The sequence below is a fragment of the Aquarana catesbeiana genome, linkage group LG05 (genome assembly GCF_042186555.1).
Source record: "Aquarana catesbeiana isolate 2022-GZ linkage group LG05, ASM4218655v1, whole genome shotgun sequence".
Classification (NCBI taxonomy): Eukaryota; Metazoa; Chordata; class Amphibia; order Anura; family Ranidae; genus Aquarana; species Aquarana catesbeiana.
In genome coordinates, this window is record NC_133328.1 from 87,368,759 (window position 1) to 87,391,531 (window position 22,773).

The 22,773-nt window shown below is 41.8% G+C and overlaps 1 protein-coding gene across 1 annotated transcript in view; it reads left to right on the forward strand.

Annotated features, from left to right (window-relative positions):
* Positions 1-22,773, forward strand: part of LMBR1 (limb development membrane protein 1) — a 251,126-nt gene that overhangs the window by 225,795 nt on the left and 2,558 nt on the right. The window contains exons 14-16 of the mRNA XM_073629939.1: positions 4,420-4,510; positions 10,707-10,773; positions 17,622-17,783. Of these exons, the coding sequence (XP_073486040.1) occupies positions 4,420-4,510; positions 10,707-10,773; positions 17,622-17,783 (320 nt within the window). The remainder of the gene's footprint in view (positions 1-4,419; positions 4,511-10,706; positions 10,774-17,621; positions 17,784-22,773) is intronic.

Sequence of the window (22,773 nt, forward strand, 5' to 3'; positions counted from 1 at the left end):
CCTCCTTAAATTATTTTTTACTATTTTTTTGGGAGCCCTGTTTGGGGGACTTGGGTGGGATATCAGCAGTATACTGGCTCTATTCATTCAGACAAGGAAGGGGCCGATAAATTACACATTTACCTGCCCTTCTCCGCTCTCCACCCTGACAGATCACCTGCAGCAGCCGATGGGGGGGCGGGAAAGAGCATAGGGGAGCAGCAGAAAAAAGCCGGAAAGGAGCATCGCCATATAGAGGAACCGATCTCTCCATTTTCCTCCTTCAGCCACTGAATGCCTATGGGTAGGAGAGTAGAAGGGGGCATTCAGCTGCTGCAGGAGGAAAATGGAGAATTGGTTACTGTATATGCAGCCGCCCCCACCACTCCGCCTATCCAGATGTACAGCGGGGGGGGGGGGGGGGCGGCTGCACGGGCTCCCTGTAGCGTGGGGCTGGGTCGCAATTGCGACTACTGTGACCCCTGTAGGTATGCCTCTGGTGCCATGCAAGTTGATGAAAAAAATTCAGGCAGTAAGGTTTATGCCCCGTACACACGGTCGGACATTCTGACAACAAAATCCTAGGATTTTTTCTGACGGATGTTGGCTTGCATACACACGGTCACACAAAGTTGTCGGAAAATCCGATCATTCTGAATGCAGTGACGTAAAACACGTACGTCGGGACTATAAACGGGGCAGTGGCCAATAGCTTTCATCTCTTTATTTATTCTGAGCATGCATGGCACTTTGTTCATCGGATTTGTGTACACACGATCGGAATTTCCGACAACGGATTTTGTTGTCGGAAAATTTTATAGCTTGCTCTCAAACTTTGTGTGTCGGAAAATCCGATGGAAAATGTGTGATGGAGCCTACACACGGTCGGAATTTCGGACAACAAGGTCCTATCACACATTTTCCGTCGGAAAATCCGACCGTGTGTACGGGGCATTATAGTTTGCTTGTGTGGCACTTTTTGCAAGGTTGTGAACAAGTTGTCACTTTCTTGGCGCTGGATTCCTAAGTTATTTGTTCATTCTCTGTTATGAAGAATCAAGCACTAGAGTAGGACATTATAATTTTGGCTTTTTAACAGCTGCTGAATCTGAATGGATCTGGGAAATCTCCTGGTGATATTTTATGAGTGGGAGTACTGAGAGATACTAGAAGCCAGAGAATATGTAAAATTGCTCAGTGCTCATTCCAATGATGCTATGGGTCCTTCAATGGTAAGATCATATCTTCAATGGTGGGTGGGCCTCAATCCAGAGAGCTGCACTAAGGTGATGATTTCAGTATTTTTTTCTGCATTATTACACTGTAAGTGTGGGGCAATGTGGTAATGCCCTACACCAGTGGTGGTATATTTGAAACTTATTGAAGGTCTCAAGTGTGGCTCCTGACCCAGCATTGATGTAAGTGGCAGTAATAATTTCCCCCAGCATTGGTATCAATTAGTGCAATAATAACCCTCTTCATTGGTGTCGGTGGCAGCACTAGTAACCCCAGAACATTGGTGTCAGTGAACGCAGTAATAACCCCAGCATGAGTGTCAGTGAATGCATTAATAACCCCCTTCATTGGTGTTAGTGGATGTAGCAATGGTCACCAGCACTGGTGTCAGTGGATGTAGCAACCACCCCCCAACCTTGGTGTCAGTGACAGTAATAATAGCCCCCAGGACTGGCATCCATACTAATAATCCTTCCTCCATATTGGTGGTCATTGGCAATGAAGTTTAACCCTTTTGCTGCCAGGTCCGTACGGACCTACAACATTGCCCCCCAGGTGGCCAAGTCCGTACGCCGTACAGACCTCTTTTCTCCTTCTCCTATAAGCTCATGTTCACTTTAATGACCATAAACTTATAGTAGAATTGTTCAGCAGACTCTGCTGAACAATTCTATAACTCTGATCAGTGAATTACAACATGCTGATCAGAGATATTAACCCTAAATGTGAATGCCCCCTCCATGCCGCCGCTTCCCTGTCCCAAGCCTCTCCACCCACGCCGCTCCCTTCCACCTAAAACAACTCCCCCACTCTCCTTTCCTATCCCCTTCACTCCCAGCACCGAGTACCCCCCCACACCCGATCAGACCCCCCACAAATTGGAACCCTTGTAGCTACCATCATAAGCCGGCATCCTTCCTCTGCTGCTCCCGCCGGCTTCAGGTGCTGCATGGGGCTTGGGGGGGTCCAGATGTGCTCCCCCAATCACTCTGATCACCCCCTATACCGGCCCCTGCACCCCTGATCCATCCATGCTGGGCGCGGCATCTCCCCTTCCCTCCCCCAGCCTGCAGTCCCTTTCTCTGTCTCAAAAAAAAAATCTCACCAAAGACCCCCCCCCCCTCAAAAAAAATGCAAACTTTTTAAAAAAAAATATAACTTAAAAAAAAAAAAAAAGCCCTACTAAGACCCAGTGAATTTTTGGGGGGACGGCAACCTCCCCCCAGGTCCACTCGCACCCAGCCTCTCCATGGTGATGGCCCCCCTCCCGCACTCACCCCTCCACAGTGACTGCCCCCCCTCCCGCACTCACCCCTCGACAGCGACGGTCTCCCCCCCCCCCCGCACTCACCCCTCCATGGCGACGGTCCCCCCCCACTCACTCCTCCACAGCGACGGTCTCCACCGCACTCACACCTCCTCAGAGACGGTCTCCCCCCACACTCGCCTCTCCACGCTGAGCACGCAGATGACAAGTCTGTGTCCGTTCTGCTGATGCAGAGCGGACACGGACACACTGTTCTTTATGGGGCGGTAGAAAGGAAACAGACCGCCTGTCCATCGGATACATGCGATCCGATCTGCTAGATGGATAAGGAATGGAATCCCCATCCGTCTGTTTTTAGCGGACTAGACTGGATCGGATGCAGGCAGGTGTAAACGGACACATGTCCATTTACATCAGCCTCTCCATAGAGAACAATGGGTGGTCTGAGTGGGCCCACCTGAAAAAACGTCAGGCAGACCCGATTGGTCTGCTTGTGTGAAAGGGGCCTAACGCCTTGTTCACACAGGGCTTACACAGCGTACATTTACAGGGGTGCACAGGTGTTCTGAGCATCCCTGTGCAAGCAGTCCCATTGATGTAATTTGGGATGCAGCAACTGCATGAACAGAGCCGTTGCTCCCAATTTAACATCCATGTAGGTCCGCATGCATGTCCCTGAGCTCACACAGTCTGCGTTCAGGGTCATGTACCCACATGGATGTCCGATTGGGAACAGCAGCTGTGCAGCCGTTGCATCCCAAATGACACAAATGGGACTGCCTGTACGGGGATGCACGGAACACCTGTGCATCCCTGTGCGGGTAAACATGGCCCTCCATGGGCGTACACTTTAGTATTTCACTTATGAACGATGCTCTAGTACTAATTTAGCAGGAATTTTGTAAGTTACGTTGTGTTTATGTGCAATATTTATGATTTTTAGTGTATTTTTAGTGAAAATATCGATATGATGAACATTTGCACAATTATTGCAGGGCCCAAAAAATCAGTAGCACTTTTTTTATTCTACAGGTCATGTGCTTTTAGAAAATGTCTAATTTGAGGGGTCTTTTCAAATTCTTAAATGTTGTAAGTGAAAAATGGTAACATCCGGATTTTTAGAGTAAATTGTTATTTACAGTTTTGCGTACCTTCAGTTTTTACCATTTCACAAAAAGGTGCAATTTTAAAATGTACAAATATTTGTTATTTATTAACTCAATACAGGTTTAACTATTTACTAGGAATTTAGCAGGAATTTTGTACATTTTGCCATGTATGAATCCACTATTAATGATTTTAGTGCATTTATAGCAAAAATATTGCTTTGGTAAACATTTGCACAAATATCGCGGGGCCTTAAAAATCAATAGCACCTTCTTTTTATTCTACTGGTCCTATGCTTTCAGAAAATATATGGTTTGGGGGTCTTTCACAAATTCTGAAAGCTGTAAGTGTAAAATGAAAACCTCCAGATTTGTTGAGAAATTTTTGGGTACGTTCAATTTTCACCATTTTGCAAAAAGGCGCAATCTAAGATTTACAAATATTTGTTATTTATTAACTCCATACAGGTTAAGCTTTTATATTTTGTAGGGATTTAGCAGGCATTTTGTAAAACTAGCTGTTTTTATCTGCTAATAATGGTTTTAGTGTATTTTTTGCAAATATATTGGTTTGCTAAACATTTGCGCAAATACCGCGGGGTCTAAAAAATCAGTAGCACCTTCTGTTCTACTGATTATGTGCTTTCAAAAAATATATGGTTGGGGGGGTCTTTTACAAACTCTGAAAGCTATAAGTGAAAAATAAAAAAAGCAAAGGAAAAATTGCAAAAATGGTCTGACTACACAGTGCTCAGAGCATAAGATCAAACCTTCTATGTTTCTCTTGGCAGTCTCTTCCTTTAAAACATTACCTTACCTCAATCCTTACAGTTATCTGATGGTTTCCTCTGTTGTCGGCTTCTATAGCCTGCGCTTTTTTGGAAGTTTCACCCCAAGGAAGGATGACACAACAATGACGACGGTAACTAACAGCAGTGCAGAGGCTGGGCACCCATCGTAGATAACCTTCATGTCTTCCTAAAGTACTGTTGAAATTACTGAAATATGTTAGTATACCGCCCGACTTCATATCTATTTTTATAGGACTAAAGTAGACCCAGTGTACTCCATAATCAGGACTTAGTAACTGAACTAGACATTCTTTCATCTGAGGCAAAGGCTCAGTTTGGCTCCCTACCCCCCACCTGAGAGAGAATTTATCTATATGAGGGGCAATTTAGCTGATTGGCTGGCCGGTGTCCAGTGTGGGTGCGTGAATGGTAGCTGACATTGCACGTATTGTTGCACAATTACTCCACAGGTGAGGTTTGAATGAGGTGATTTCAAGCCTCACTTCTATAACAGATTACGAGAGGGGGGCCACCGGGAAAAAAGAGGTGATCCAAAAAGTGGGTCTTTAATAAAGTCTGCTTCTGTGCGCTCTTGTTCCTTCCCGTCAGAGCCCCTTCTAATCTGCCACAGAAGTGAGGCTTGCAATGACTTTGTTCTACAGTCATGGCTGGCTTATTAAAGACCTGCTCTGCTGGGCTGTTTCTTTTTTTGTTTGGACGGCACCCCTTCTAATCTACTGCGGAGGTGAGAATTGAATGAAGCCATTTCAAGCCTCACCTCCGATCAGTGTCATCTTAATAGCATCTTGGGCCCCTGGGCAAAATAATGCACCGGGGCCCCTACCAGGGAGATAATGACCTGCAGCGTTCTACACACAAAAAAGTGGGTGTGGCTAAATGATGCTACATATTGGGCGTAGCTTTCTAGTCTGATTAGAAAAAACCAACACAACCAGGGAATTATCTCAAATTAAATTCACTCCCTGTACACACTGTCCCACCCTCTCTACACACTGCACCCCTGTATACACTGACCCCCTTTTTCCCTGTGTTAATTTTTTTACATTTCAATTTTTATTTTATTTCGTTTTTTACAAACAAACCCCTGATGTAAGTATGATCTATTTACTGCCCCCACCCCCTTCCTCCTCTCTCCATCTGAAAACCCCCTGTGCCCTACAGCAGCCAGCGGGAGCAGGCGGAAGCTGGCAACGCGGGGGGAGGGGGAAGAACACATTGCATGACAAACACACTGTAGGGGACACACAGTGAGGGGCCCAGGCAGCAGGGGGAATTGCACGTAGACAGAGTTGGGTGATCAGTGCAGCAGGTGGGGGAAATTACTGGAACCAATCTTCCGTGTGGCTCTCCCTGCAGCAGCTGAAAGCCGGTGGGTGGGAGGAGGACATGCCAGCTTTCAGTTGTTGCAGGGAGAGCCACACTGAAGATTGGTTCCAGTGATTTCCCCAACCCACTGCACTGATCACCCGCTCTGTCCACCAGTGGTGCCCCTTTCAATGCGGTATCTGGGGCACGTTCCCCTCCCCTCCCCCGTTTCAGCCCTGACTGAACTCATCTGAAACACCCCTCTCTATCCCTACAATACAATTCTGTGAGATGTGCATGTGATGAGGAGTGCGGCTATTACTTATCTATGCCAGCACAGGGCACTAATGCAGGAGGCCAGGAAGAAAAGGTATTTTAGAGTATTTCCAGTCAAAGTTTATAACTTGCAAGCAAACGGGACAATTAAGAGATAAAAAGGTGTGACACCCTATTGGCTTTAAAGTAGAGCTAAAAGAAAAACTTTTCATTTTGAATAGAGTAAGAGAGGAATATAACCCCTGTCATTTTTTTTTTTTTTTGCCAACTTTGTCCCACTGGGGAGATTTCCCAGGGCATCTCCGGAACTAGTATCCCTATCGGATTATTACTGTTCTGGTGTTAACCCAAAATTTGTAATTTTCTTTTACTTTCACTTTCAATGATAGTGGTAAACAGGACAAATAGAGAGGCTGAATTTCCACAATGGGGGCACAGACCAGACTGCAATAAAAACCTGACACGTGTTCCAATCCACCTCCACTACCCAAAACGAAACAAAAAAAAAAAGTTTTGCCTTTAGTGATATTTAAGTTTTATTTATGTATCCTATTTTAAAACTTTATATTCACTAACGTAAAATGATTTAATTCTTGAATTCCTTTTATTTCTGTACGGTTACTTGGGTCTGCTGTCCAACTACTGCTATAGATATAGATGGTTGCCTGTAAATACATGTTGCCTATGGCATTTTGCAATATTTAAAAAAGTGGGAGGAGCCTAAAAGACAGTACAGTGAAGCTGTATGAGAAGATAAAGACACGTAATTAAATATAATCATGAAAACGTATGCATTTCAAGTATGTTACAAGTAAATAACATCAACAGTGAACCTGAGCTTTATTAATGAATTGTCACCTAGGGCAGTAAATACCCCATATGGGTCATTTGCAGGGATTACTATTTGTTGGTAATCTGCGTAAACACAAACTGGAAGATTTTCTAAATCCCCAAATGAGTGGGAAAAAGGGATGTGAGCTGTGTTTAGTTTGGACACCATCCATTCACTTGTTTAGAAGGAAAAAAAAGGCCTGCAATTACTGGGCTTGTTAACCGGCCATAGAAACACAGTGAAAGAGAGTTTTCTTTCTTCCCAAAGCTCCGTATTGCTAATGAGTAACTCTGTGCAAACTGTACTTCACTCCGCTTGTTTGAAATCTGAAGAACTTCAGCTTCTTCGAGGAATACAGTTATTCAAATTTAAATAATTAAAATAAGACTGAAGGGGGACCTTTTCAATTGCTTCTTACAAGTTAAAGCTAATTTGACTTAGCACAACCTGACACCAGCCTGTGAACAATGAAACTGTTAAGTAACGCTTTGACACAAATGTATACATTTATTTTTGTTGGATATTCCCACAAGCAGGCTGGGGAGGTCAGTAACTAAGGAGCAAGCATTGTCTCTTTTAATTGCCCATATGACGCTTTTTGCTCTTGTGTCTGGAAACGTCTTAAATAAGTGTTTTCTGGCTCAGATGAAAGCCTGGCAGCAAAATTCATGAGAAGAAAACTAGTCTGAAAACCTTAACTGAGTGGTTTATAAGAGCAGAAAATATTCATTTGCAGCATCCCATAAAATGATTGAGATCGTCTTGTTTTGAGGATAGTGCTGGAAAACTGTACCACTTTATACATGGTGCATGTCACTATTTGTGAGTGAGTTGATGGCAGTTGCATTTTATATTTGTCATTGCTAAAAGTATTCTGTTATATCCAAGGGGGGTGGGATGTTCCATAACCCATTTTTAACATAAAAAATAAATACTTCAAAAGATATTCAACACGGAGAAAAATGTGCTGGACAATGTAAAGCAAGCCTCTGTACTCCGTCTTTTTACAATAAAATATTTAACCTCCATACTGTAGGCAGTCCCATAGATGATTCAATTTTCGTAGAAAAATTGCTTGACTCAGTGCATTCAGTGTTGATGGAGAAATTCTTCCTGCAGCACTATTGGGGAACGTAGGGGAGGTGCAGGGAGCCTTTTGGGCTGGCAGAACACGATTATTGCTAGCAGCTAAGCTATAGCTTCTGGCAGTAGTTGCATGCCAAAAATCAAAAACAGGCTGATTGTACCCAAGTTGATTGAAGGATTGACTTTGAATACAATCAGCCTGCCTATACTATACATGGATCAAAATTTGGCTGGTCCCTGCTGAACCGGTTGAATTTTGATTCATGTATGCCTGGCTTAACAGTATTAAAAATTTGGCCAAATAAAGAGCTGTATGCCAGCTGTGACTAGTTTTCTAGAAGCTCAGAAAAAGCAACTGTGATGTATATCTTAATCCTGAGATCAGATTGCATATACTGCACAGTGAAGACATCCCTCCATCTCACTGCTAGAAAAGAATGAAGGCAGACAGACACAGGGATTGTTTCTTGGCATTTAGGCAGTGTTCTTACTAGAAAGGCAAGCATGTTTGCAAACAGAGTAATATAGATGCATTCCATCAGTTATTGCCATAGGTAGTGAAATAGTGTATGGCTGTAGAAAAAATTGCAGTCTATGGAGAGAGGTAAGTCAGGAAGCAACAGTAAGGCCCTCTGGAATTATATTACCTGCTGTCTGTTCATTCTGTGTACAGAACACCTCCAGGTAGCCATATCGTATTGCATTTTACAGAAAATTACAGAGCTGTAGATTGAAAAGGAAAAGTAATTTTTAATAACATTCAATTACAAAATGACTTGGAATGGTAACCATTGTATTTGCTATATTATTTATTTATTTTTTCCTACAAAAGTTAAGTTACCCCTTATGTTTAGAAATGATTTGAATGATCTTCTACTTTAAATACCTCTCAGTTCTCCAATATCACAGTGCATCTTTAATGCATGTGGTGCATACAACAAGCAAGTCAACTAATCCAGAATGTAAATATGTTGCCATATCTCTGCGGTACATTCATCAGATTGCCTTGTAGAATTCTTTCTAAACATATTCAGACTTCAGAAGAGCTGGAGGATGAAGTAATGCAGGGGATATTTTGGTGAACAGAGATTTGCATCCAAACCGCCGTTCACCCTGCTAGTTCCCTATTAACAGACAGTTTTCACAAAATTAAAGTAACACTAAACTCTGGTTTAAAAAAATATATCCAAAAATATATTAACTTCAAATTGTACCTTCTGTTGCTCTCAGCCTCCTTCAAACGTCCAAATTCATTTATTTATTTATTTTTGCTGCTGTAATTTGATTTCTTGTTAGAAGGCTACGTTCAATCTCCTTGGCCCCACTGTATGTAAGAATGTAGTCACTCTCTCTTTCTTGCTTCTGAGATGGATTAGGGACCCATGGACTATGGGGTGTATAGTATGCATAGAGCAGTGCATATGTCCACAACTAATGTGCTGATTCCACACAAAAAGAAGTGAGGGGAAAAATGGAGATTCAGGAGGACATAACAAGAAGGCAGAAAAACACGTCAGGAAATTATTGCATGAAAAATAGATCACAGGGCATTAAGTAGTGGATGTGTAGGGATTCTTTTTGTAGAATAAGGATGTTTAGTGTAACTTTAAAACAGGATTAAAGCCAATGCCCAATGTTTGGGGACATAAAGGACCCCTATATCAAAGTGATATAAATTAGTTCTTCCTGTATGGTGCCACCATATACAGAGGTATTTGTGTGATATAGTTTGGTACAGGAAAGTATACGTAGAAATTTGAGGATGTATTTGGGATTTTTAAGGTGCAGAATTATAACAAAATAATTTATAAAAAGTAGAAATGTATTGGAACATTAAAAACAAACATCCAAAAGGTAAGTATTGATATTACAGTACTAATACAAGTGCAAACTAATTTCATCTCTACATGTTGCGCCTTGGTAATTGGCTTCTTCAGGAGTATTTATTGATATCAGGCACAGTGAGCACTAGAAGTAGAAAGAATTTTTAGAAAAATAGGACAATAAACAGTCACAAAACATCAAAGATATATAACATGGGTTTACAAATTAAAAACATTCATGAATTGGCAAAATGCATAGCGCCAAAGCCATAATTGGTTATATTGGTTATCTGTATATTCAAAAGTATTTGTATGTAAATTGAGGCTCCAGAGTCATAGAGATTTGAAAGATCGGATAATCAGGTATAGCCATAGAGGGGGATATATGTAGGGTACACCCACTGGTAATGGTCCAAAAAGTAGAAGACAGAGTGTGCCTGAGCTGAATATACAGGTAATCAGTATGACCAATTATGGCTTTGGCACTATGCATTTTGCCAATTCATGAATGTTTTTAATTTGTAAACCCGTGTTATATATCTTTGATGTTTTGTGACGGTTGTCCTATTTTTCTAAAACTTCTTTCTACTTCTAGTGCTCACTGTGCCTGATATCAATAAATTCTCCTGAAGAAGACAATTACCAAGGCGAAACATGTAGAGATGAAATCAGTTTGCACTTGTATTAGTACTGTAATAATAATAATTACCTTTTGGATGTTTGTTTTTAATGTTCCAATACATTTCTACTTTTTATAAATTATTTTGTTATAATTCTGCACCTTAAAAAACCCAAATACATCCTCAAATTTCTATTTATCAAGTGATGTGGTGTTGTATCTTTTCTAGATGATAAGCAAAATACCTTTTCTCCTTGGGAAAGTATATGTATTACTTTGAGTCTATAAATATATTTGTGTTAACTAACAAAGCAATTGGAATACTTTTATGACAATATTTAAAATTCATCTGCTTCTTTTCACAGATCATTGGGAACTGTGTCTCTATTCTGGTGCTCAGCTCGGCCTTACCAGTTATGTCCAGAACATTAGGTATGGCTTTTACATTTTTTTTTTTATTGCTCCCTGCGAACAAACAATTTTAAAACAGTTCCTGGGCAAAGGGTTTAGCAAGACTGTGTGTCTAATTATAAAGTGTATTCAGGAACTGTGGTAATCGCACATTACGACCAAGTAAACTTTTATCTCCTTTTCCTTGCAATGACAGTGTAGCTATTTTGCAGGCCTGTAAATGATCCCCAGGAAAATTGAGCCTGTCCCAACCCTCTCTACTATCGCATTTTAATAGCTAGGACCAGGGCTTGACAAATTTACTTTGAATCTAGGAGCCAGTTAAAAAAGTTAGGAGCCAGTTTTTTTTTTTTTTTTTTTTTTAGCGTAGTATGGATTGTCAGCGCCCGGAGTAAGGCTAGTAATTTGCGCCCCCTAACCCTAACTCACAAGCACGGAGCGGCTCACAGCAGGAGTCCGGTGCGTCCCCATTTACCGTTTTGGCTGAATTCGGACCTGGAACGGACCTGAAGACACACAGAACCCTTCTGAAATTCTCTCCAAAGCCGTCCCGGAGCCCTGTGAATCAGCTTCATAGAGAGACGGTCACAATCTCCTGACATGCGAATTGGATGCGGGGAAACCACATCCAATTTGCAATAGTGTGAGCGAACACAGCTCCCACAAAGAGAAACCATTCCTGCTCAGACCCTGCTTGGGTATTAGGGAGGAGGAGGGGACAGCGGCCGTGTGAGGAGAGGAGGCCGTCCCCCTCCCCTCCCATGTCACTCACAGCCGGACATCGGCCTACTGCCTGCCTCCCAGGAAACCATGGAGACTAGCCAGGGGGAGAGAGAAGGATTGGCTGCCCGGCACTGCATGTCTGGGGCGTCGGGAGTTGCAGTGAGTGGGCTGGCGGCAGCCCAGGCACCAGGGAGCAGTTTCTGGTCGCCATAGCGACCTGGCACTTGTCAAGCCCTGCCTAGGACAGATTAAACAGAGCAAAGCACTGAAAACATAAGTTGTGTCATGGTAACTGAGCCTTATTTTCCCTGGTTTAGAGCCATCCAACTATAAAAATTTGTATTTCAACAAGTTTCTTGATATTTACATGAAGATACCATAAAAATGGAATGTAGTTTTCTAATATGTGTCTAAGGCCTTGTTCATACGGGCGATTACCTGCATGCCCTGTGCAGGGCTGAGTTTGCAGACATGAAGATGCACAGGTGTCAAGCCAGTAGTCCCATAGATGTTTGTTGGGACACATGGCTGCACAGGCACAGCTGCTGTGTTCCAATATGACATGCGTATGGGTGCGTGTCCCTGAACCTACCCTGGGTGCATTCGAGGCTGTGTAGCCGCATGTCCTAATAGACATCTGTGGTACTGCCAACACAGTGATGCACGCAACACCTTTCCATCCCTGCGCCAACAAAACACAGCCCTGCACGCAAGTAATTGCCCGTGTGTATGAGACCTAACTCCTATTCAATTGGGTCTTAGCAGAGTCTAAAGTATATCTAAAACCGAGAACAAAAATGTAATATATTACAGCCTTCCAATGCTTAGATGTGGTAGTTGCATATGCTTTTTTTATTTAGGCTTTTCTTCCTTAAAGTGGATGTAAACCCTCACATATACCCAGTGAAGTGAACAGCCTCAGATGAAACAAATCTCCCTACATAAGTTTTACATGTATATCTGCTGTCTTCACCTTTATATATTTTTTTAGAAAGTTCAGATTCTGTTAGGAGATTTTCTCTTCCTGGTTAGCATTGCAGTGAAGCCTGGGAATACAGTCAAGACAGCTGATTGGAGGAAAGGCACACACCCCCTCTCCTCATAGGTAGAGACTTTTGGTTCTGTTGAATCGTTCAAAACTATACTGATCTATTTATAGCATCCTCCCCAACACAAAACTCAGGTTGTTTTTATCTCCTGTGATGGAGAACTTGTCAGAAGTTCTCAGGCTGATAATGGGGCAGGAGACGGCTACGGGACTTAGGGCTTTGAAGAGAGATAAGAAAACACTGTAGATATATGTGCCCAGCTCAAATTTCATGAATCGGATTTACATCCACTTTCATTTTCCCATGGTGATCTGCCAGGAACACAATTTCTGTCTTGAGCGATAATGCTCACTTTGGACTACAAACCTATTCCCCTCTGCTCCCCTCTATAGCATAGAGGTGGTGTTATGTAGCTCACAGAAGAGAAGCTGGGAAAGCTGATAACATTGTTTGAGATTTCAGTTCAGTGCAATGGAAGTTACAAGGATGGTGGATTTCTGGCAGGGTCAAATATTTTTTTTTTCTGTACATGCAGAATTTGTACCTAGCCTGAAAAAAAAAAAATCATTTAGCGACTATATTTAAAGACTGGTAAGCTGCAATATATTACATTTCGTGTGATTTTTGCCACGTTTTGGACGCAATTTTGACACGATTTCAGGGACTGCCTGTGTAAGCTTGAGGTCTTTGGACCTCAACCCTCATAAAAGTCTGACCAAATTAGTACAAGGACTACTTTGAAGTCGGCACATATATGAATGGTTATCATTGAAAATCATGGGGAACGACTTGACATGCGACTTTGCAGTCCCAGGTCGCAGGACAAGTTGCACAAGTGTGAAAGGGGCCTTCTTGGGACATGTATTTATATCTACAATTTTCTGTTAAAATTTTCCAATGACTTATGGCATCTGAAGGAATAGTTCCACAGGGTGAAGGTTACTTTTTGTATATTCAGGTTCCATTTCCTCACTCACTATAGTCTCCTTAACATATTGGATTAACTCGATTGTTTCTACCAAGGAAAAAAAAAGTATAAACGTATATGTAAACAGTTATTAAAAAAAATACTGTGGGAACTAACAAATAGCTTTTGTGTCAGTTAAGCCCCGTTCGCCGTTTCCATGTTTCCAAAGCTGATTTTGTGTTCTCTATAATAAGAGATTGTTGGTAACAGTTGGTAGTAATGTACACTGGTTATTGAGAGGAAGGGCGCTTGCTGGGTACAATTGTTGTTACAAAGAAAACAAATTAATGGCGAAGCCCACCTCCCCCGCCCCAAATCTTACAAATGACATTCCTGAATAGTTTGCCATAGAGATAAATAAAAGAATAAGATAGAAGGTAAAAGAAGGATGGTACAATTAGAGCAGCACTAACAAATGCACAGACACAGCTGTCCAAACAGGATTAATAGACTGCATTAGGGTACAGTGAGTCATGTGGTGCTTTGCAAAATATCAACATGCATTGCATTACATGTTATGCCTAGTGCTTTTCAATAGATGAAAGGGAATAAATACGTTAAACAGATTCATGGTCTTCTCACAGTATTCAAAAAAGAAACATTTTTTTTCTTTCTCTCCCTCCCCCAAATCAAAGGGGTAACTGGACAGACCATGATGGGAAAGACAAACTGGAAGAATAAAACAAGCAATCTAGTAATTCACATCTATTTTTTTTTTTTACCTATTCAGGATAGCAGTAATGATGACACTTCAGCTTCTTGAGTACTTGACGTTTATGCTGTTCAAAAAGCCGTGTGTAGTTTTAGCTTTTCCTAACGTTGGGCAGTAGTTTACAATATTATTGGGAGATCCTCTTCCCACTTTAAACTGTCGATAAGGTTTTGTGGTGTGAAGAAGTAAACCGCTCAGGACTGGGACATTTAGGCTGACCTCTTCTGCTGAATGTGGTAGTTCCTTTGATGTCAAAATGAACTCCTGTCTCCAATGTTTTGGTCACTTCATGCAGATAAGGACTTCAAACTCTTATGAATCGCATCCACGTTTTTGCAGGAATGTCTGTGTTTTATGGTTCACTCCAAAATGAGACACAATGCATTTTAAAGTATAACTATAGGTAAAGATTAGAAATGAGTATGTAAAGGTTGCATACATAAAAATGTAAAGTGTCACCTTTCATTTTCCTAAAGCTTATTCATTAAGGCCTATGTAAACCCAAAAACAAAAAATATAACATTCACCTTGCCAGTCCTTAAATGTGGTGACTGCATTAGTTTCCTTTTCTAGGCTTTTCTTTTCTTTATTTTCACCTGGTGATCTGACCAGTAACACACACAGGGGTTGATTTACTAAGACAGACATGGTTCAAGATTCGAAACATTAGCAGGCAGGCTGAATGTACCACGTTGATTGATCAATCAACTTGGGTACAACCAGCCTGCCAGATTCTCTTAGATTATTGCAAGCGGCTTCTAGTGATAATCACTGTCTTCTGGCCGGACAGCTTACCCCACCTGCCCCCCCCCCCCACACACACACACACACACACACACACACACACACACACACACACACACACACACACACACACACACACACACCAGGAGAAAACAATGGCCCAGCAGGAGGGATTTCTGCATCAAAACTGTCTGTGTTGATGGGGGAATCGACTAAAATTCTTTCCCGTGGTTGCAGGAAAGAAATTTGCTCCATGTATGTCTTCCCTAAGACTGGATAGTGCAAATCTGGTGCAGCTTTGCATAGAAACCAATCAGCTTCCAGTTGTTTTGTCAGAGTGTATTTGAACAAGCTGAAGTTAGAAGCTGATTGGCTACCATACACTGTTGCAACCGATTTTGTGCTTTCCCCCCTTTCTGTCTTAGGGTAGCGGCACTCTATGAAGGCTAAACAGAGACACCTTTGGACAGCAGCATTTTCTGGGGAGAAAGTAGTGTTAGATGTACTAGCAGATTTAGATGGAGTTGACTAACAAAGCCAAACTCCGACTAACATTTTTAAGCAGTTACAGCAACATTTGTTTTCCTTTTTGGATAAAGGTGTTATATACGTTAATAAAATCTGACTATTGTAAGTGCCCCGTCAGTGTTTAACTGCTACTTTGCTGGACAGCTTGGTCTCTTAAAGGAAATTGAAAGAGGAGACTTGCTGGCAGAATTACCAGGTAAAAATAAATACAAAAGCCTAAAAAAAGAAGACTGATATAGCCGCCATGTCTCAGGACTAGTAAGTTGCAAAATACTTACTTTTTGCTTTTGGGTTTAGATACGCTTTAAAAAAAAGAATACCCGGTGAACATGCCAGTTTACATTATTTAATCTGAAGTGAATTCACTGCACTGGTGTCTACAGTTTCATACTGACAAACACTGAGGAAGAAGGTTATTACTGTTGTTATCTACAGGGGGAGAAGGACTTGTCTGAACATTGGAATGTGTATGCAGTGCTACTCAGCATTTCATGTTTTGATAGAACTAGCTTTATTAATGGATCTTGGTTCGTGCAGTGGTGCCAAGCATAACCACTGACATAAATGATCATGCTAGACTTTATGTACATTGTTAACAGGTGCATAGATGTAAAAAATGTTTGGGTCTACTTTTCTAGCTTCACACACTGCTGAAGCCGGACTTGTAGTGAGAGCATACCCAACTGAAGTTATTGGACCTGGCCAGCAATTTCCAATAGTAAGAGCAACTGGAGGAACTCCACTCCACTGATCTTACTCTGCAAATGATATATAGTCCTTGTATTGAGCTAAAGCCACCTTCCAGAGCATCCAAACGCATGCAGACCACATTGCAGACAAGGCTGTGTTTATTCACTGGAATACTGGGTGGACAGGTACATCAGAGACTCTGTTGATCCATCTATTGAGATTTGTCCTTATGCCTTCCTGTTGATATTGCTTCAAGTACATAATTGAAACCACTGCCCTAATATGTTGGTGCTCTGGAACTTCTTTAACTAGCCCACCATATCTGGAAAGCCCAGATTTCCCTATCCTGGCTCACGGTGTGACATATCCCTTTAGGGTGAGGCCCTGTGCCCTCTGTGGGGAGCCTGAGTTGGGGCCTCCTGTTCCCCTTTCTCTTGGACTTCTGGTGTCTTGTGGTGGCAATTTTCCTTGTTTTTAAATGATGCGGCTATGTAGCATATGAATGTATATACATATGATATTATTGTGTAACTAACCACTTACCCATGAAGAAGAGGAGTTACGCAATATCTTGAAACGCGTTGGAATTTACTCTGCTTTTGGTTGCACCATTGACAGAGAATTGTGGTTATTCATCTTTTCTATTATTATGTATTTACTGTAATGGTATCAATTTGAATATGTTTTATTCTGCACCAAAACTTTTTCATATTTCCAACTAATACATTTTGAACTTTTTATACTATCAATCCTACTTCCTTGGAGTTTATGCCCTATAAAGTCCCATTAGAGGGTTTCTTTGTCAATTTAAAATCCATGTGGACATCATTATCCATATCCCCCCTTGTCATTAAGTACTTACAAATGTAAGAAATCTTCATCCAGAGCAATTGTGTTTAAAGTAGAGCTCAAGTTATAGCATTTTATCTCCTGATCAGACAAGGGATGGATAAAGCTTGGCCATACAGTGATGGAAATGTTTCGGTTCCTGGCTAGGCCGGCCAAATTTTTGAACAGTGTGTGTGGCTATCCCCGCTCAACAGAAGTCAGTCATTTGATCAATTTCTGTTGAAGGGACATGTTGGAAAATCTTTCCTGATCAGTGGCTTCGGGTCCCGCTGTCAGAATACAAAGCCCGGGCTGGGATTCTAACTGTCTATGGCCAGCTTTAGAATCTCTGCCAGCTTTGTGTTGTTGTCTGTAACACCACTGTAGATTTCCCTGTACTTCCTTGTGTCCAGCACAGGAGCCAAAGACAAATCTTCCCAGCCAGGGGATCTATCCTTTGCCATTCTTTGGAAACAAAAAAAAAAAAAAAAGGAAGGATTGCTTGAAGTTACAACTCAAGTATATTTAAATGTTTCAATTCTCAAATGATGTGTTCTGTTTTTGTGTTTTTATGTTTTAAGATTTATTTTACATAGCATTTTGCATTGTACTTCATTCTCTCTTTCAGGAATCACAAGATTTGATCTCTTGGGTGATTTTGGACGATTTAACTGGCTGGGAAACTTCTATATTGTTGTTACATATAATCTGATATTCGCAGTTGTGACAACTCTGTGTTTAGTAAGAAAGTTCACCTCAGCTGTTCGGGAGGAGCTGTTAAAAGCAATAGGTACCTATAAACCATGGCTATTTGCTGCATAGAAAGCATTTGTTGTGCTGATTTTTTTTTTTTTTTTCTCTTGAGATGATATTTTTGAAATTCGATTCAGTGGTATAAAAAAATGTAAATTCTTAATAATGTTACAATATTATTCATCTGTAGCTGGCGAATTCTTATTGATCCTAAGTCTGGCCAGCCATACACTAGCTAGTTCATGTTAAATATATATGTGGACAGTACTATACTTTAAAGCAGAACATCATTCAAATAAAAAAGAAAAACTATTTGGCACAGAGCTCTGAAGAGACAGCATAAGTATGCTGTCCCTTCAGAGCACCGGTAACATCACCGGCTGTAATATGTGTAAATATACACAAGTTTAGGAGATATTCACTGTAAGAACAGGTAAGCCTTATGCTGCGTACACACGATCGGACATTCCGACAACAAAACCGTAGATTTATTTCCGACGGATGTTGGCTCAAACTTGTCTTGCATAAACACGGTCACACAAATGTCGGAAATTCCGAACGCCAAGAACCCGGTGACGTACAACACGTAAAACGAGCCGAGAAAAATGAAGTTCAATAGCCAGTGCGGCTCCTCTGCTTGATTCCGAGCATGCGTGGAACTTTTGTGCGTCGGAATTGTGTACGCACGCTCGGAATTTCCAACATGTTTTGTTGTCGGAAAATTTGGGAACCAGCTCTCAAACATTTGTTGTCGGAGATTCCGACAGCAAATGTCTGATGGAGCATACACACAGTCGGAATTTCCAACAACAAGCTCACATCGGAAATTCCGATTGTGTGTGCGTGGCATTATTGTAGGCTTACTTGCAGGTACAATACAAAAGCAGAGTTTACTACCGCTTTAAGGTAGCCTTACATCTTTAGAATTTCGTTCTAGCGAGAAAGGATCAAAATTGTTTATCCGAACATTCAATGGTACTTTCATGGACTAATTTGGAACAACCTTTTAAGTATGTTAAATAACCGGGTCAATGTCTTGATTTTCAATTGAAAATTTCATTGTGCATTGCAGTGATAATGTTGCCTGGAACCTTTAGACAACCATTTGTTCCAATAAAACCATTTGTTCCAATAAAAGTTTTGTTTGTGGGCAGCCACTGCATTTGAGACCATTATGGATTGTATAGATAAAAAAACTGTTGTTTGCCACAACGATGCTTTCGAGATTTACAGGATTGAAAAAGCTTTCATGTAAAGACTGTTCTACTTCCAGATTAACTTTAAGGGCAGCTTCACACTGGTCCGCTCCGCTATGGCCACAGCAGGTGCACCTCTGGCTTTCATGTGGGTTAGCTGCACTTTTCCATAGACTTCTATTATGTCCTGTGGCTTCAGAAAGTGTACCAAAACCGTGGGACATAATAGAAGTCTATTAGAAAGTGCAGCTAACCCGCATGAAAACCACAGGTACGCTGCGCTGCGTCAAAAGTGCACTGGGGAGCGGTGTGAAAGCACCCTAACAAGTGCATAACACAAGTTAGTTTTTCTTATCTGGGAGCCAATTTAACAAATAGAAACTTGTTACCATTAAATTTGATGAAAAATTTCCAACCTTGTGTTTTTGATTTGTCCACTCACTCTGCTCAAAGTGATTGTAGGCCCTTTTAACTCTTAGATCATCGAACAAACATTCCAAAAATGCAAGTTTTCAAATGAACTTCTACAGGTGTAAGTCCAGCATTAGGCTACATTTACAGTAGCCTGAATGGTAAAACTCTGCATTTTACCATGCAGGCCAAAGTAGCGATGGCTCCAGCAGCTTGATTTTTTTTTTCTACATTTCTATTTGGTGTCACTTAATTCATGTCACAGCACAGCATGATGGTGCATTATGCTCCTGTGTGGTGACATATAAAGCCATCCAATGCAGTGTGAAAAATTGTAGGCGTAGAAAATTGTAGACATGCTGCATTTTTCCAGCACTGCACATCACACCAGTATTGCGGTGTGAACGGGGTACATGGCAAACAATGCAGAAAAATTCAGGTCATCACAAATAGTGTGAATGAGCCCTTAATAATGGTGTCACAACCCTGGTTGCTCTTTCTGGCAAGGTTGCCTAGATCACAAGTGGCTGAATAAAATGAACAATTTATTTGTATGGCGAGGTGTATACATGTATGTTTGCTGTGTATTTAGACATTTGGCTCATTTTCTTAATCAACTGTAGGTACATATAACTAAAGTTTAAATGCAGCAAGATTTTTTCTTTAATACACTGTTAGACATAATAGCTGTATAGGAACGTTCAGGGGGTTAATTGGTGGTAACATGTTGCTTATTACACCAAAAATTTGTGACACTTTAAAACCTCACCTTAAAAGTGGACCTGAACTCCATTGTGAACTAACTGTTCCTAAGCTTGCATAAGACCCCTTTCACACTGGGGCGTTTTTCAGGCGCTTTAGTGTTAAAAAAAGTGTCTGAAAGAAGCCTCATCTGCAATCCCAATGTGAAAGCCCGAGCCCCTTCACACTGCCAGCGCCTGAAAAATGCTGGTAAAGCGCCGCTTAAGACCCCTTTGACACTGGGGCGTTTTTCAGGCTTTTTTTGGGCGCTGGCAGTGTGAAAGGGCTCGGGCCATAGGCGCACCCAGCCCAGTGGCAAAAACACGAAAGCGATGCAAAGAAGCTGCTTGCAGGACTTTTTTTTGACATCCTGCTAGTGCAACGCCCCAGTGTGAGAGCACTCGGACTTTCACATTGGAATTGCAGATGAGGCTTCTTGCGCTTTACAGGCGCTTTTTTTTAATGCTAAAGGGCCTGAAAAACGCCCCAGTGTGAAAGGGGTCTAAGGGCAGGTATCACAAGATGCCTGAAAAAACTCTTGTGTGTCCCTCTGACTAGCTTTTGTTAATGAGAACTGATTTTCTTTCGTGTTCATTAGTAACATTTGGGTAATATTGCTGAAAAAAAAAGTAACCGACCTGGTTTAACCCCCCCTCCCTCAGTGGAGGCAGATTTCTGCAGCATATTTGGCAAGTACAGAATCACAGTATATATAAAATTATATGCAAAGTGGTTAAAGGAAAGCTTCAGATGTTTTTATTACAAATTATGTGAGCAGACTACAGTTCCTCTTTAAAGGGTAAGTTCAAAACCTGTATGGTGAACTTACACAGGACCCCCTCCATAACCCCCCAGTCCCGCTGACTTGCAGCACGGCGATCACCCGTTATGAGACCTGCTATAGCCACCTCACTGGTCCGGGGCTTAGAAATCCCCACAGCTTAATCTCCTAAATGTACCCCATCAGGAGGGACGTTTAGGAGCATTCTAATTGGTCAGCGCCATCACATGTGCAGCATGAACAGCATCAGAACCAGCGTAGCCCGTCCTCTCAGCGGGGATGAAGACGCGTGAATGCCGAGGGGATTTCTTAGGTGAGACGGCTATAGCAGGGCTCAGAACAGGAACTTGCTGCGCTGCAGGTCAGTGGGACTGGGGGCGTTGAGAAGGGGGTCCTGTGTAAGTTCACCTTACAGATTTTTCTGTAAAGGTGAACTTACACTTTAAGTTCCACAGTGAGTATACCAAGCATGCTATTCTGCACATACAGACCGATTTTACTGTTGTGGGTTTAGTAAAACTTTAAAGTGGTTGTAAACTCTGTTACAGCACTTTTACCTACAGGTTAGCCTATAACAAGGCTTACTTGTAGGTACTGTGAATATCTCATAAACTTGCGCACTGAAAAAAAGGCTCCCTGGTGCCGTTTCTTCAAGACTTGTGCTGTGACCGTGTGGGAGTGACGTCACCGCGGCTCTGGCCAATCAGAGCGCCAGAGCCGCAAACCCAGAAGTAACTCCGGTGGAAGATGTTGGCCATGTACTCGGAGTGCTGATGCCGATTCAGGGCAATCGTTCTGATGTATTTCATAATGAGCTAGTATGCGATGCATACTAGCTCATTATGCCTTTGTCTTGCAGTGTTTGGTTTTTTTTTGTTTTTTTTTTCTGCTGTTATAATTCCCCAGGTTCCAGGTAGCAGTTCATGGCTTCTCCAGATTCCTTTTGAAACTTCTTTCTCGTTTCTCGGCCTCCTGGCCGCTCCTAATGATGTCACAATGATGAAATGTGTTGGGCGGAGCCACTTGCGTCACTTCTGGTTTTGTATTCTTCAGTCTGTGGAATGCAGGGCGTCCCAGACAGGCACATTTTTAAAGCTCCTACACTCGCAAAGTGCAACTTTACTGTTTTTTACCCAATAAATTAATGGTTTAACACTACGGAGGCTTGCCCTTGTCCATTCACTTTGCGTGGTCCCACTGCATGAGAAACGAGGAAGAAGTTTCTTTCTCTTCATCACCTCCATGTAGCTTGCACTCTACAAGTCTACCTGGCAGCCACTGCTTCTGTTAGAAATAGAGACTCGCTTTGTCATTTTAGATGGTCCTGCAAAGGGGAACCATCTTTTCTTTTCACTGTTTCTCAGTGACTCAGACAGATTTTTGTTCAGGCTATGGTCTTAAATATCACATTCCATCTTTTCCTGTCAAAGCAGACTCTACTAGATTTGTGAGTGCTTCTTGGTCTTCTCAGCATCGGGCAATGGTTTCCCAGATTTGCAAAGCTGCTAACCTGTTTACAAGATCTCTAACTTCTACTAAGTGGATGTTCAGGCCTCAGATGATGTCAGCTTTGCGTGTAAGATCCTTCAGACAGATCTGCAGGCAGCCCCTAGCAAGCTGGGTTTTGTTTTTTTAGTGGGACTGCTAGCATTTTTTTTGTTGTGTTGTGTCCACCCCCTCAGCTGGACTACAATTGGACACCCCAAATATCTCTGAATGCTGTGTCCCTCAAAAAAAAAAAAGAGTGAAAATAGCATTTTTGTAGTCACTATAAAAACATTTTCTTGAAGTTCATTGAGGGACACATGTACCACCCCTCTTTTTTTACAGTTTTTTTTTTTTTGCCAGTGTCCAAATCATCCTTTAGGTGGCAGTATATCCCAAATAACTGACTCCTC